The 17572-nt window shown below is 42.8% G+C and overlaps 1 protein-coding gene across 1 annotated transcript in view; it reads left to right on the forward strand.

The window, feature by feature from the left end:
* Positions 1 to 17572, forward strand: part of LOC126419630 (coiled-coil domain-containing protein 96-like) — a 182762-nt gene that overhangs the window by 153407 nt on the left and 11783 nt on the right. Inside the window, exon 9 of the mRNA XM_050086819.1 lies at positions 10382 to 10498. Within this exon, the coding sequence (XP_049942776.1) occupies positions 10382 to 10498 (117 nt within the window). The remainder of the gene's footprint in view (positions 1 to 10381; positions 10499 to 17572) is intronic.

Raw genomic sequence — 17572 nt, forward strand, 5'->3', positions numbered from 1 at the left:
TCCGAATCTATTCCTGTAACCACTGTGGTAGTTATTATTACTGTGGAGTCTCCTCAGATCCGAAGGGCCCCCTTCTCGTTTCTTGTTTCTGAATTGGACCTGGTTGTTAAATTAGCTCCTGGACTGCCAGCGACGTGGCCTGTAGGGTTTAGGTTGGAATTCTTTGTTATTCTCAATATTGTTATTCTTTGGCGCGTGGCTACTATTGTCAAATTTGAGATCTAGAAACGGACCTTTCAATGCTTCAGTGTCATCCTTGCAGCAGCCAACTAACGTAATGTCCGAAAGAACAGACACCATTTTGATCCAGCAGGCACTATGAATTAAGAAAGAATTACAGACATTGGCTGCGAGTGGGCATTGATTTAAATGAATGGGGAAAGTTGAAAATTTGTGCCTGACCGGGAGTCGAACCCGGGTCTCCTACTTACTAGGTCCGTACAGTCGCGATGACCACGGTGTCCAGATGGGTTCGAAAGAACAGACACCACACGCTGCATATAATTAAGTCGAAGGTGGTAGATGACACCTTCAGTGAGGATGCACACCAGGCTGGAACTCTTACGGGAATTGGTGAAATGCAACGTGTGATGAGGCTAATGGTCAAGGGACACTACATTAGGAGTATGTGGATAAGTTGAGAATTTGGGTCTGGTGGGAAGCTACTGTGCCCAGGTGGCTTAGTGGCCACAGCATCTGCCTAGTAAGCAGGAGTCCGGAGTTCAAATCCCAGTTTGACACAAATTTTCAACTTTCTCCATTGATTTAAATCAATGTCCACTCACAGCCAACGTCTCTAATTCCTTTGAATATAATCTGTGTCAGTTTAACTAATAATTGAGTTACACGTTTCCAAATGAGCTCTGCAGGGCTGTAAGCATTACACAGAAATTGTTTCTTTCGAACCATGTGCTCAAAATAATGTGCGGATTCCGGAAGATTAGATCGCTCAGTGCTTCAGAATATATTGATGTATTTCACATGGCCTTTTGTCCCTTGCGACACTTGTATCCAACAAGCAGACAGGAAAGTGTAACAAAAATCTCTGTATGTATGAAATTTACGAGATAGAGGATACATTCTGGATGCCTTTCAAGATACCTTCATATTCCCCCAAGTTTGTGGCAAAACGGCCATTTTGGTGGTAGTGAATTATTGAACTGTTCAATCTAAGCTAAAAGATGCATATCGTTTCCGGCTTTTTGAACTACATTAAATTTCCGAAAGGAAAAAAAGATTTCTTCTAATCGAAACAATTAACTTCATGTGAATACAAATTTTCCTCTGTCCTCCATGTCGAGTTAACGCACGACCTGCAAGAAGATCATGCCCGCAAGTACGCTCATCTTCACTCCAAACCAAGCTGCTCGTTATTGGTTGCTACTAATGGAACCACAAAGATCGTTAGCGCTGTTCAGTGATATAATTTACTCTCCACACGGCAAAGGTATTCATATAGTTCGTTGAAAGCTCGTTTATGTTGGCGATTAACAGTTTGTTGGCCTTCTTTAATCCGTTGCGACGACTGAACTACTTCCAGTCACAGTCTCTAGCGTGGCGTCAGGATTACTTCCAGAGTTAATGTTGATGCTAGGTCTTCGAACTTGCTGAACTTTTCTTTGTTATTCAGTACTGGACTTTCAGAACAGGCCTCGATTTTCTAATTCACATCCGAGGGAATCACATTTATCTCCTTGGTATTTAAAGTGAATGACGTTAGCAACTGCCAGTACAATATTTTCGCTAATATCTATTTATCTCTCAACTTCTGTTTCCATTCATGGCTCCTGGGCTTTGCCTAAATTATTCTGCCTCTATATTTTCAAGCCTTTCCTTTATTTTACTTACATCAGGCTCGAAAGCCCCACGTATTTCTAGTCTAATTTGCATGGGCATATTTTCGGTTTTAATCGAGAGTTTGTCTCGAACACGACTGATTCTCAGCTTAAGCCTTTGCGCCATTTCCATGGATTGCATTCTTATTTTAATAACGGTTCAGACACAGATTACACAGCTACACAACAGGGCACAAACCTTTCCATGGATTTATTACCATTTTGGTCAGAGAACACCACAATGCAACTTCACTGGATAATAAGCATGAAAGATGATTATTGTAAATGTAGTAAAAGTTTCACGCAGTGGACACCAAGTGAAAAAGCTACTCCTTATGTTTCAGATCTAGACTGCCATAAAAATGCGAAGGAACTGTTAATCAGAACTCAGGGGGAAGTTGTAGTCTAATTCACAATCGATTTATTGATGTGAAACATGACAAGACAACAAAATTATTAAAGAAACATCACACAAAAAAAAAAAAATATTTATTTAACAAAAGCCTTACTAAAATGGGATCTATGGTGGACAGAGTGATCTGCTGGGGATCGACACACGACACTAACCAGGACACTACTCGCTCTATGTCACTTCACACACATGAATCCAGGTTATGGCATTAAACTACGCCACCACAAAGCATCTATATTATACCATAAAAAAAACAAAAAAAACGAAAAATATGGTTCGAAAGAACAGGGTGCTGACAAATAGATATTATAGCCCTACGTCGCAGCAGCGAATACTTTACCATCCTACTGGTCAAGGCGGGATACCACGATCCGTTCCGCGACTGAAGTCATGGACGGTGGCAATCTGTTATTAAATGCGCGTTCCTGAAAAATGCAAGTACGCGGTCTCGCGTTCAGTTAATTCAGAACACAGGTACTTCCCTAAGAGCCTCTGAAACCCTGATGGATTCCAGTGTGCATATGGACCCGTTTTCTGGTCTGCCAAACCAATTTGGCTCCGTGCCACGACTGTGCTTGTCGGAATACGTCAAATGTTTAGATGGCCGACTCAAGACAAATAAGTAAATGCACGTGTCACTCGTTGTGCCTGTGATGATATAAGCAGTACCTCTGACAGTTCAGAAGGTAGCTGGTACAGGCTCTATGTCGCTCACTAGCAAAGGACACAAGTCTCACCATTTAGATAGAGACCTGCAGTTCTTTACTAGTGAAGCGCCAGTACAAGAGACTTGTACAAGATTGATCTTTCTTCCTTTCTCCCCATTTCCTCTTCAGCTCTGTTCCAAATGCACATTTCTCTTTTTGACTTCCCCACTTTCACATAAGGAGCCCGGCGTTCTAATCTCGGAGAATGGTCTTTGCACTGCAAACCGATTTGACCAATCAGAGACTTCTTTCCCACATGTTTGCCGTGTCATTTGCCAACACAGTACAGGGTGGAAGCACAGCCCACCATAAACAGCTTTTTATCTCCCCTGTTGCATCCATTTCAAAGTTTGCAAAGAATGGCCATAAACTTGAAAACAGCTTCGTGCATTGACAAAAAATGTTTTGAAACAGAGTCTGGACGTCTGGGCGCCAGTTTTCCTGTACCACGGACATTTGCAGAACGTTTACATTTCTTTTGGCGGCTTGCTCCCTAACAAGGCATACAATGCGCTGTCGGCGACTTTTCGGCGCTAGGTCGTATACCTGGACGTCTGCTCCCAGTCTGGCGCCAAGCTTAATGTGTTTCTGCACAATGCGACCATGGCACATGGCCGTCTGGAAATGTCTCCTCATCGTTCTCCAGAAAAAACGCGCTTTGTCGCCCCACCAATGCCGTGCTTTTACTGCAGTCGTTTAAGTCGGCGTCCTGTTCCTTTGAACGCAGGTAAAGATTACCATATTTCTTTCCCTAGAGCTCGCAAACAAGAGCATAAACTGCTGCCCACCATTTCATCACAATGTATAAAGTCAAATCGCCGTAGATCGTATTCCCTACACCGAATCAGAAGGGAGAGTGCCCTACAATCTCTCATGCATAAGCTAAAGAAATAAAAAAAGGGGCGCTTGAACAGTAAATTTCCAACTACTGAATCATATTTCCATACATTCACTCAAAATTTTACACAGCACAAATTCTTCAATAAATCTTACAAAATAATTCAGTGAAAAAGTTACGCGAACACATCCATTCCTATAAACAAATAGCAACTTTAAAGACTTCAACAAAGAGTTCAACATAAGAGCGAATACAAATATTGAACTGAAAATAACCAAAGTAATAGGACTTAGTACAAGATGATACTTCAGCTGGTTACCACCTAATCACTCGAAAAAACACACAATATCACGTTTATTAGCATAGTAAATTGCAGCCTAATTTTTAGTAAATGAAGCTTACATACTAACACGAAACGCAGAAGAAATATCCTGAGGCTGTTATGCTTACTTGGGAAAAAAACATTGCAAGACAAAGTACAAAGAAAAAAATGTTATGCAATTTCTAAAAACTTATTAAAAGAAATGTGTATTAACTGTACTATAGAGAGTTCAGTGAATATTTTCCAGACACATGGAATGGTGAATTATTCCAGGAAGATCAATCTGCTAACTGTAAAGCATGATCATTCACAGATCCTTCCTCAGAGACAAAAGCATAAGGCAAACTATTTTAAGAAAATAAGTAACAAATTTAATACTTATATGGTTACAATATGTGAATGTCTGGGTATTAGTTCCTTTTCCAAAAGACAAAATTTTAATTGCACCTGACTCATTAAATCATCCAACAAATGCTTATAAACATAAGACACAAAAGTAAATAACAATGCACAGAAGGCACACATTGAAATGTATGGAGAACGGGCTCAAAGCATTTACCTAAACTGTTTCACTGGTCTCACTAACTTAATCTCACTACTAATTAGAACAAGCAGAGAAAATCAAATCATGTTAGGGTCACCTAAGGAAACTTTCGTATTTTTACACGTTCCTTGTTTACTGGGAAGCAACATTATGTCCTCTACTGATAGAGGCCCATAACTTATAATTATTAACAAAACATCACAAAGCCCTGAAATCATAGCTCTGAAGTGAATCAACTCGTGTTTAGCATCTAGCAATCTCTTGCAGCGACAAACTTGCGTATTATGCTGAAAGGAAGAACGTTGATGTAACCGGTGTGTGCAAATGTACATACCAGCAGATGAATCTAATATGGAAAAGGAATCGTTACTGTAGGAAAACGTAGTCCGAGTATTATGGCATTATAAAGTGTTTGTGGATAATCATTAACCACAATTTCAAATTAAGTTATATTGAGAGGAACATAAAAACAGCGGGTTTCCAACCACAAGATAAGCATGCACGTGGGCGAAAATTAAATCACACAAATAGTGAACACATGTTAACAAAATGAAAGTTCCGTGAAATTTTACACTGATTATAATTACAGAGAGGCGTTTAGAAACACATTGAGACTGGGTATAAGAAAATTTAGGCCTCGCGGTCTCACGAAAAGAAAGTGTTCAGAATGGTTCAAATGGCTCTGAGTACTATGGGACTTAATATCTGAGGTCATCAGTCCCCTAGAACTTAGAACTACTTAAACCTTACTAACCTAAGAACAGCACACACATCCATGTCCGAGGCTGTATTCGAACCTCCGACCGTAGCGGTCGCGCGGTTCCAGACTGTAGCGCCTAGAGCCGCTTGGCCACACCGGCCGGCTGTGCAAACCTCACATTATCTATTTATCATCTCTGTGCCGTCATCACATCTCACATGAAATTGCTATGTCAATTTGAACATTCTGTAATTATTGAAATCTCTAAATTATTTTTTAGCCTCAAATATTTCGTTTTCTTTAATCTGAGTAACTATACATTTTAATCGTCATAGCTTGTGGTATTGCATTAGATTACGAGAGCCCAGTTTCTTGCACTAGGTGCGTGGCATACTTATCTTTCCCCACTCTCCGGTCACCTTCAGCCATCTTACTTTTCGAACTTGCGGTTTTCTGTTATGTACAGGCACAAATGAACTCCAGGCCACTGCTTTTCATGTGCTAGTATTTGTGAAGCTCTAAAGCGGCCAGAAAATACGCTGCCTACCGAAAATGTGAAGGACGCAGAGAACGTGGCCAGATATCAGGGTATCGCCGGCCGAAGTGGCCGTGCGGTTAAAGGCGCTGCAGTCTGGAACCGCAAGCCCGCTACGGTCGCAGGTTCGAATCCTGCCTCGGGCATGGATGTTTGTGATGTCCTTAGGTTAGTTAGGTTTAACTAGTTCTAAGTTCTAGGGGACTATTGACCTCAGCAGTTGAGTCCCATAGTGCTCAGAGTCATTTTTTTTATCAGGGTATCTTCATACACGCGCACACAATCATCTGTTACGCAAATAATTAGTGGTGCTGTTCTCTGTGACAGGATGGTCAACAAAGTGCATTAGTTTTGTTGCGAGTCCTGGTAGGATATACACTGAAGAGCGAAAGAAACTGGCACACATCCTGCCTAATATCGTGTAGGACCCCCGCGAGCGTGCGGAAGTGCCACAACATGACATGAATTGGACTCGAATAATTTGTGAAGTAGTGCTGGAGGGAGCTGACACTATGAATCCCTAAGGGCTGTCCATGAATCGTAAGAGTACTAGGGGGTGGAGGTCTCTTTTGAACAGCATGTTGCAACACATCCTGGATATGCTTAATAATGTTCGTGTCTGGGCAGTTCGGTGGCCATCGGAAGTGTTTAAACTCAGCAATTCTGGACGTATGGTGTGTCGCATTGTCCTGCTGGAGTTTCACAAGTCTGTTGGAATGCACAATGGACATGAATGGATGCAGATGATCAGATAGGATGCTTAGGTACATGTCACCTGTCAGACTCTTATCTAGATGTATCAAGTATCCCGTATCGCTCCAACTGCACCGTCCCACAATTTTACAGAGGCTTCACCAGCTTGAGCAGTCCCCTGCTGACATGCAGGGTGCATGGATTCACGAGGTTGTCCCCATACCCGTACACGTCCAGCCGCTCGATACAATTTGAAACGAGACTCGTCAGACCATGCAACACGTTTCCAATCATCAGCAGTCTAAAGTCGTTCTTGTGGGCCCAGGCGGGTCGTAAAGCCTTGTGTCGTGCAGTCATCAAGGGTACAAGAGTGGTCCTTCGGTTCCGAAAGCCAATATCGATGATGTTTCGTTGACTGATTCGCACGCCGACAGTTGTTGGTGTCCCAACATTGAAATCTGCAGCTATTTGTGAAAGGGTGGCACTTCTGTCACATTGAACGATTCTCTTCAGTCGTCGTTGCTCCCGTTCTTGCAGGATCTTTTTTCTGCCGCAGTGATGTCGGAGATTTGACGTTTTTCTGGATTCCTGATATTCACGGAACAGTCGTGAAATGGTCGTACGGGAAAATCCCCACTTCATCGCTATCTCGGAGACGCTGAGTCCCATCGCTCGTGCGCCAGTTATAACACCAGTCTTGGTAACCTGCCATTGTAGCAGTAGTAACCGATCTACCAGACACTTGCCGACCGCAGCGCCGTATTCTGCCTTGTCTACATTTCTCTGTATTTGAATACGCACGCCTATACCAGTTAGTTTTTTTTTTTTTTTTTTTTTTTTTTTTTTTTTTTTTTTTTTTTGTGCTTTAGTGTTTAGTGTATAAGGTGCTTGAATGGCGTCAGATGCTTCTAGATCACTGTCAAGGATACAGAGATGCCACATACCCAAGTGAGTTAGTGTTATCGTTAGTTGACAGAGTTTCAAAGGTGCTTCATTTTTGGTGTCCATTTGGTTTACTGTCAGAATTGCGCAACATTCAGATTTGCGGGCCATTTGGATGTGACATTGGCCCCTGTGTTGGACTGAATGCGAATGTCGCCAAACTCCCCGTCAACATTCTGGTCGACCACTCCTGACCTCCATAAGGGCGGATCGCACCTTGTTGTTCACCAGTCCAATCATAGGCCCTTCACATCTGAGGCTATCGTTCCAGAACAAGTAATGGATCCGCTGGAACATCTTGTGTCATTGAACATGTGGTGTCACCGCCAGACACCACACTTGCTAGGTGGTAGTTTTAAATCGGCCGCGGTCCATTAGTACATGTCGGACCCGCGTGTCGCCACTGTGTGATCGAAGACCGAGCGCCACCACAAGGCAGGTCTCGAGATACGGACTAGCACTCGACCCAGTTGTACGGACGACGTCGCTAGCGACTACACTGACGAAGCCTCGCTCCTTTGCCGAGCAGATAGTTAGAATAGTCTTCAGCTAAGTCAATGGCTACGACCTAGCAAGGCGCCATTAGTAACATTGCATGTATCTAAAGAGTCTCACTTGTATCGCCACAATCTCCAGATGTACCAAAAGGATGGATTAAAGTTAAGTATTCCAGAAGCTACGTACTTTTCTTTATAGCATTCATTACGTATCCTGTTTCAGACCTCACGCCATCCTGCTTTAACGTAGTGCGTGCCTTTCGGCTTCCTCTCATTGTGTCTAGGCTGTCTTGTCTAGACACAACAGAACACCATTGGTAGGAGACAAGACAGTTACCGTCCCATGCATAGGCTGCCATTAACTCCACAACACAGACAGCTGCGTATGGAGAGTCACCATAATCCGGAATCATGGACTGCTGATGGATGACGTTGCATTGTATTCAGCGATGAATCTCCATTCGGCACCAACTCAGATGACCATTGTCGGGGAGTACGGTGGCGACCCGGCGAGGCACAGGGCTGTAACAGTTGGTGTCACCGTGTGGGGAGACATCGGTGTCACTTGAGGTCAGGTCTCGTAGTGGCTGAGGGCACTGTGATTGTAGATTGGTACACCACCGACATCCTGCGTCCTCATGTATTACCTCTCATGTTACTGTACGTTGGAGCCATTTTTCAGCTGGACAGTGTTCGTCCATACATGGCACTTCTATCTGTGAACAATCTGCTTGATGGTGAGATCGCCAGATCTGTCTTCATACAACATAAATTGCTGTAGAGAGGAAAGCTTTTAGTTAGGACATTGACTCACATTTCACTGTGAGTAGTTTGTGGAGCTGTACTGTGTTGCAAAGTGAGTCAATCAGAATATTCGCCGAAATACAAGTGCAGAACGGTATTAAACTGAACATAATGAAAAATATTGTCTCACATGACTAGTAAATACGCTCGTAATGATTGAAAACACAGGTCAGGAAAGCTCGTATTGAAAGTGTCCAAAACACTAAAAAGTCCAATTCGAGTGAATGCTTGAGCTACAGCAGCAAACATCTATGTGGTATATATGCGCACTTTAGCGATGAATGTAAATTTGTGTCAAGCCTGGGATTCGAGCACTTGTTTCCTGCTCACTAGGCAGATGCACTGATCACTACGCCAGCCTCGCACAGCGGTATTGCACAACTGCTCAGACTAGTCTAGCTTTCCTCCCTACTCAGTGCAATTTCCCATGCACGTTGCAGATGTTCGAGACTTGAAAAGGTGTCTGGAATCCTATAGCTACATTTTATTAAGTTACAATTCGTCCCATGTTTGAATTTCCAGTCATGTAGAATACTTAAGACTTGTGAACAAAATGTTTCTTTTTGAAGTATCCTGTATATTCTAGGAATCTGGTCATGTATAATGTCACCCAAACGAGACTTCTGAGCATTTTGCTTCCCTAGAACTAGCCTAGACTAGAAATACATCTAATCTGCTCATTAGTTCTTAAGGACCTCTATACCCAAGAACTGAGTCCACACGACGTGCACACTAAACAATCTCCTAGTGACTTACACGCATGTCCGTAATGAAGGTCCCTTTATTTACAAGTGTGTAGCACCTACTTGGCTTTGACGCTCGACGTAAAGTAGTTGTGGTGTATGTCGACATACGTGTTCAAGGGGGGTAGGGGGGTGGGGGGGGGGGAGGCGAGAGATCAGATGACTGACCACATTTATTTAGCTTCTGTCTCATTTTCCGGAATGTGTGTTGTGTATTGGGTATGCGAGACTAATCGTTACATAATCCGAGGTCTAAATTGTGTTAAAAGGGTGTACTTCAATAGTGACTTGGTCAAGCCAACGAATGTGAAGGCGAAATGTCAGTTCTGATTATGTACTGGATCATAACATGGGCCGGCCGGGGTGGCCGAGCGGTTCTAGGCGCTACTGTCTCGAATCCTGTCTCGGGCATGGATGTGTGTGATGTCCTTAGGTTAGTTAGGTTTACGTATTTCTTAATTCTAGGGGACTGATGACCTCAGGAGTTAAGTCCCATAGTGTTCAGAGCCATTTGAACCATTTGAATTTGAACCATAACATGAACCAAAGACAAGTTAATTTTAGAAATTGGTAGTATAGTTTTGAGTTGGCGATGTCAATGAGTGTGATGTTATCAGAAGAATTACAGTTACTTTTATGGCGTGTATTTTAAGCATCCTGAATTTCGCATGGTGATTTATGTCCACCATTTTGAGAACATAATCGATGAAAGCAGACAGGTAGAATCGGCAGGTTAAATATTTCCTGACTTGTGGACATTAACGGAAAAGTTAGAAATAGTAATTATGGAACTATGTCTCTGCCCACAGGCTCGACAGGAAGTGCTGAACACGAAGAAGCGGCGTGACGATTTGTACAAGGAGAACAGCAAACTCACGCAGCAGATGGAACTCCTGGCGTACCCGGAGCTACTCCATGATCACGAGGTGAGTCATGGAACTCACAAGCTGCTGGCCTTCTACACGGTTGAGACCTGCCACCACATTTGTGTTTGGATAGTTGTTAGCATTTAGCGTAAGGGTGTGGAAAATGGCAGCTTTCAACGTTGTGTTTGAATCGGCGTTAACAATTAGTGCCTATTACGTCAATTTACGAGTATTTCCATTACATTTAGCTCAGTTACTATATGTAATATCGTAGGCGTTGCTGTCTCATCGACGAATGTAGTGCTTTGGTGGAGTACGTGACATGCCGTGTCATGACACATTGTTCTGTCCATCTGGAAGGCTCTGTTCACTGGAGGGGCAAAATATGGTGGTACGAGTATCTGATCACGCCCAGATCGTAGAGAACTACACTGCCTAACCAAAGATACACTGAAACTTTGTAGTACGTCTATGATTCGCCTCTGCTAGGGACACTTTCAGACAGATGCTTGAATGCCTATGGATGAATGGAAGCACGCGCAGGGGTCTGGAGCAAAGTCTACTTTCTAACTCATCCCAGGCGTGTTCCATTTCGTTCAGGACGGGACTGTGGGCTGGTCAGTTCACTTCAGGTATGTGATTGTGCACAATTCATTGCCTCACAGATGCTGCTTTACACTTGGGTGCATTGTCACGTTTATACAAACTGTCATAGTCTCCGAATTGTTCCTCTACTGCACACAGTAAATAATGCTGTAAAATTCGTTTTCCCAATCACAATACGTATGCCATATACTAAACACGAAAAACATCCCAATACTGTAACTTCACCTCGTCCGCTCTTCGCTCTTGTTCGCACATACGATGGGATGTAATGCTCTGCAGGCATACGCCAATCCTCCGGTAGGACTGCTACAGGTACAGTGTGATTTATCACATGAACAAGAGGCAACGTGTCTTTAAGAGAATCCATGTGTTGTAGTACAAGCTCTTCAAATAATAGTCCACGTTAGCCTTACTGCTGGTGAAGTAAAAGCCCTGGTTTAAACACTATTCCAGTCGCTATACACTTTTGTAGCCAGTGATGTGAATTGAAAGATGGCAATTAGGATAGTGACTGAGCTAATGTCTGAGACTGAGCTAGTCACTAAGATTAACTGACTGAGACTGAGACAGGCACTCCAATCAGCGGCGGCGATCTTATTACTTGTGGTCGGGAGGGCGTTGTCGGCGTGTTGCTTGCGAGTCTGTCTTTGGCCTCTCTCCTGAAAGGTGTGCTTGATCCAGCGCCTACTATCGATCTTCTTGCTACATCTTGGCCGACCGGTGTGCTGGCGACAGCTTATGCCAGCACTTTCTTCCCCCTGAAATGCCACACCATTGTCGTGTAAGGAAGATGTGAAGGACAGTGGGGAGAGAGGCAGGACGCTGGACATTGAGATGAGCCAGGAACCATGACTGTGGAAGACGGCATGCTCTCGACCATACCCCGCCATTTGGCTTGCGAGGCAATAGAACCATCCTCCAGAAAACTGCTGCCAGGGCACATGTCCAGGCCTGAGGGCATGTCCTGGGGCAATGAAGGCGACAGCAACGGCCATGGGGATGGTGGGTCCAGGTCCATTGGGTCGGCGACCGGGGAAGGCGGGAGCGAGGGTGCATCATCCATCTGTTCTTACTGGGATGCCCTGGTGGCACCAGTGGGTAGCTGCAAATGTCGCTAGAAAGTGCGTACGAAGCATTCTACATCTGTTGGACTGGGGGTGAAACAGAGCAATTGTTAGATGACAAGTGGCATTTCGTTCACAAAACCTTCATATAAAGTCATATTTATACTGTGTTAGTAATGGGTCATATTTCGTCAGAATTTGCCGTAATAACTCATATTTCGACCAACTTTTGCCAAAATGCATATATTTGTCACATTTTTAAGGACACAACAATAAAAACTGTTTCAGGTGATGTTACAAAAACTACAACTATTTGTGCAAAGCTTTATTTATCAGAACTGTAGTGCACACGGAAAGTAACACATTAGTCGGTTCACTGAAGTAAGAGATTGTGGTGCAGGTCGACAAAATACTCATGAAGCCGACAAAGGTGGCTTCGAATGTAATAAATATCGCATAACTGTTCACAATATTCATTTTGAACACAAACTCAGTCTGGTTCAACAAGCCGAGAGTGAAGTGTTTCAACAACGTGAAGTTGCAAGGTTTCGTTAGTGGTTTTGAAGAGGAGCTCTTCAGGAATGATAGGAAAATATTACTTTTTGTAAACTATATGAAGTTAAAGTTAGCATTCTACTGTGCAACGACACTGTCATACCGCCAAATACAGCACTGTGTGGAGAGAAGTGCTGAAAATGACAGCACACAAACCCTGCTATTTGAGTAGACTGGTCCATCTTCAAATGTCCGATCACTTTTTAAGGACTTGTTTGAGAGGATGATGTCTTGCAACATCCCATTGGAGAAGCCGAAGGAACCACACCTCTGACAGTTTTTGGGCAAGCACACAACACATTCAGTTCTAGATGAACCTACATTAAGAAAGAACTATTTACACATGTGCTACAAAGGGGTGCTCAATACAATACGAATTAGCGTTGTTGGCCAACAGGTCTGAGTGTCATTAGATTAAACTACCGATGTGGGTGGACATTAAGTTGCAAATAACTTGCCTTCTAACGCATGAAGCTCTCGAGAGAGTAAGCAGCTCGACAACTGCCATTTTGTTTGACAATTCCGTATGGGTCGCCCACTTCCAGGCTGGAAAGCTCTACAGTTTTATCAGGATGTAGGCTGACGAACCTGTGTGGTAATAAAACAAGATTAAATATTGCTTATTTTATTCTTCAGAATAAATCTTGTCGCCATGTCTTCCGCGTTGAATGGTGGCTTTGTAAGCCAGAGTTGAATCTGCTGAATGCACAGCCAGACTCAGGGCGGCCAAAGATCACTGCATCAGTCCCAAACATAGGCCGGTGGCTCAGAGTCTGGCAGTTGCCCGCCCATTGGTTCAGTAAGCACTTCCTGTCAGCTAGTCTGCTACGGATGAGGCCGTGACTGCGGCAAGTGTGTCTTTGGCTCATACGCTGTCCTGAGAGTACTCTGTCCACCTCAGGTCACTGCCCACGTTCTCCCCTCAGGTGGAACGTGATGTCAGAGGCTGTTATATTGTGCTGAATGCTGATCTTCGCCCACCAGTTCAGAAGGTTGTCTAACCCAAAAGATGCTGATTTCAGAGCAGGGGCAGTTGTTGGTGTTAGCAGACTCATGGACTACCCATCAGTGGCGGCTTCAGTAGTCGATGCTGGTTAATAGTTATCGATGGCTAAGGTTCGATGGTCATCACAGCAGGCAGCAAGAGTATGACCAATTCTGCAACAGTCTCACAAAAAATGTTGTATTGGAATAATCAGAGAGTGGAGTGTGAACAACGCGAATGCCATCGATCCTACTGATCGACTGACTCAAGGCTATCGGTCTGGAGTATTTGTGCTGCTGAGGAGAAACTTTGCTGTATGACGTAATTTATAATGAACGGATTGGCCCCACTTTTTACGATTCGTCAGCGATCTCCAGTTTCGCTGTATTAGCTTAGTCAAATTGTTTCAGTATTGTACCTGCCCTGTCAAACCCCTGATAGGTGTCATTGTGTCCTACCTATTGCTTCTTACAGAATGTTACGAGAATAATGAAAGCAGATTGGTCTGGACTTGTCTTACACTTTTCCGCTGAGGTCGTTTGCACTCACACACAGAAGTGTTGATGTTGCACTCTTGGAGACCGACTGACGGCATCGAAATATTTATACCCAGTGGCTGGCTAATGATAATTCCATGTGCTTGAGCAGCGCCAAGTTGTAGGGACTTAGAAAAACTTTCTCTCTTCCGTTCCCTTACTATCTTGCTGTCTAACAGTCTCCTCCACTTTAACAAAATTCGTCCCGAATTTTGCTCTTTCCTTGTTTGTGGTTTACTGTCTTATGTATTTAAATTTACACTGAACCTTCGGCTCCTTTAATCACAACCGAAATATTACTATAGTTTAAAATTATCTTCCTAGTTTACTTCTTGATGTATTATGGTCTCCGTAATCTCTTACTTGGTAGTGTGCATCCACTCCGTAGGAGTCTCAAGAATGGTTCCTTCTTTTGCATGAGTGATTTTCCATCTTAGACAAAAGGAACCTGCACAAATGAGTGGTAGTATCCCAGTAACACTGGTGGTTGATCATTGATATTACTGATATTCCATCTACGTTTTTGTCGATATTGCCAAACATGCTGTAACGTTTCAGCTACGAAAATTTGTTCTTTTTCTGAAATGATTAATTCATCTACAGTCTCATGGTACAAGTAACTGTAGCTGGAAGGTGAAACTCTATCCTGACAGTGTCACACTTGGTTCCATTGACCAATAACCCACTCTGCACTGTTTTATTTTTATCAGAAATGTTCTATTGTTATTAAGTACGACTATCTCTGGTGAGAATAGGAAATAAATCCTATGATTGTTAACCTGCTGAAAGTCCTACCTCTTTGCATAATGGTGTTTCCGTTCACGCCAGTCAAGTGCAGACGATTATAGCGGAACAGTGGGACAAAGCCCAACGCGGTACACAAAACGGGTTCCCTCCCTAACACGCCGTAGCCGTTCCTTGTCGCCGTGCAGAGGTACGAGCCGTTCTTGTAGCCGCCGAATTCGGGAAAACTTAGCGAGGCGACCATCAGTGGCGGTGAAGTCTTTGATGATGACTGTCGTTGTGATGTCCCGGGGTCTCATTGATGTCATCACCGATGGTCAACGTGTCTGGACGTTAATCGACTCAGGAACTTCCTTTTCCGTAATGTTGGTTGTTTATCGTCGTCAGCTGAAGAAGACTATGTTCTGTGATACGGAAGCGACTTTGCTGATGCTCGCAAATTGGAAATACGTGCAGCCGACAGGAAAATGTATTGCAAGATAACTATCAGTGACAGAACACAGCCCATAGAATATGTCATTTTAGCAGCGGGGACCTCTTGCAGCCTTCAGAAGCAGTTACAGACTGGAAGACAATAGCTCCACATTGACGAAACCTAAAGATTGCTGTGGGCGGTTGTTTGTCGTTAAACTAGGAACCTTTTGGCGACTGAAAAATGCTGGTCATCTTACGAACGAAATATTCATGCTAGCTATGATTATAAGCATTGTAAGTATTCTAGGAGAACTTTGGTTCACAAGCAGACACAAAACATCACTAAAGGAACGTGCTAGAGAAGCAGTCGAAACAGTACAAAAATAGCAGCTTAACCCTCTCGGTCGTAACGTCCTCATATAAGGATGTACTAAATAAATGCTTAGTATATGAAAATTCGTTAAATTTTAGCATTTGTGATAGTTGTCTTTATATTGTCATAAGCGGAGAGTTTATTTGAGAACAGTGTCAACATCTCGTGTTAATCTGTGGTACCACAAAACAAAAATGAATGTTCACAGTCACATGGATGCTTTCCAATAATCTTTGTACCTCCCATCAGGAAGTTAATATTTTCTCAGTTTAGCTCATCAGGAAGTTAATATTTTCTCAGTTTAGCTAAAAAAGTTATATGTTCGTTGAAAGGTGCATTCTTGAAGGCGAAAACTAAAGGTGTTTTTCAGAACGAAAGGTAGGTGACATATTTATAACTTCATACATCTCTCCAAATGAGGACATTGTGATTGAAAGGTTGTTATAGCATAGAAATTTAGGACATTATTTCGCTGTCTTTTTAGTCATCTTACGGTGATTTCACAATGCCCCAAGTCCAAGACAGACAAAGCCCAGTTACAGAAGAAGAAGTTATAGAGCTCCTTAATTCATCTGACACTGACGATCTATCCGATGATCCTGGCGATAATTTTGAACAAGAGGGTAATGATGGAGGTAATGTTAGACATATCATACGGTATACTGAAGCTGAGTAGCCTAGACGCAAAGCCCGCTAACTGCATGATAAGAAACACTGAGATAATCTCGAAACATTTGTCCCATCCAAACGACAACTCATTGGCAGCGAGAATGATATTGTTGCGTACGAATTTGTTACAGCGCAGTCAACCTAAAGCTGAATAAGAAAAGTGTCCATTCTAATCGTAACAGACTGAAAGGTAGCTTTGAATGTCCAGATTGGTAAGTCTGAGGTCTGTTCACGTGCTTTGCATCCGGACATGGCAGGGCGATAGACACGTCTACTGGGCATTTGGCGGGCTTTGCACCCGAAGACAACATGCAGTTAGCTACTTTTGAAACCGAACATTATTTTTGACAGCCATTTTGGACGGTTTAGAGCCTCTTTTGCAACCTGAAACGTATTACATCCTGTAGACGCTGAAAAAAATCTATGCGGCCGTCTGCTCACCTCAAAATCGACATAAAATGAATTTAGCGGCTTTTTCATCTCGACTACTCAGATGTACGTTTTTTATGAGTTTTCCTTTTTGTAACAGCATTGAACAAGACGAAGCTGAAACAGATACTGTGCTTGAAACTGATGTGATGGACGTTGTTGATCTAGAGTGGCATCATAATAGGGACAAAAAATATACGGTAGAGGAAAAGAGGACTCACTTATATATCTACCTTTTATCGAATAGTACAAAAGTTACACTGAGCCGGTGGATAACCTTGAGAGCCCGTAACAATTTTTAAATACAATATTTCACTGATTTTCTTGCGTAGAAATGTGTGGAATGCACAAATATTTATGCAGTTCACAGAAACATAGGTTATTTTTTTCCTTCGACAGATAAAGAAATACTTTCACTTATAGGAATTAACATTCTGATGGGAAATCTCAAATACCCCAGGATTAGACGTTACTGGAAACCGCACTACGTTATTTCCCAAATAGCAGATACTATGTCATCTAACCGTTTCCTAAAATTGAGAGAGAACTTCCAATGTGTTGACATAAGAAGTGATCCTGATAAAAATGATCGATTTTGGAAAGTCAGACCAATATAAAATTCCATAAGAGAACGGTTGCTGAGTTTACCAATAGAAGAACATCTGAGTGTCGATGAGGAAATGGTGCCTTTCAAGGGATCATTGAATGTAAAACAGTATGTGAAGGTCAAATCGAAAACATGGGGAATAAAAATATTAG

This window comes from Schistocerca serialis, chromosome 9 (assembly GCF_023864345.2).
Source record: "Schistocerca serialis cubense isolate TAMUIC-IGC-003099 chromosome 9, iqSchSeri2.2, whole genome shotgun sequence".
NCBI lineage: Eukaryota > Metazoa > Arthropoda > Insecta > Orthoptera > Acrididae > Schistocerca > Schistocerca serialis.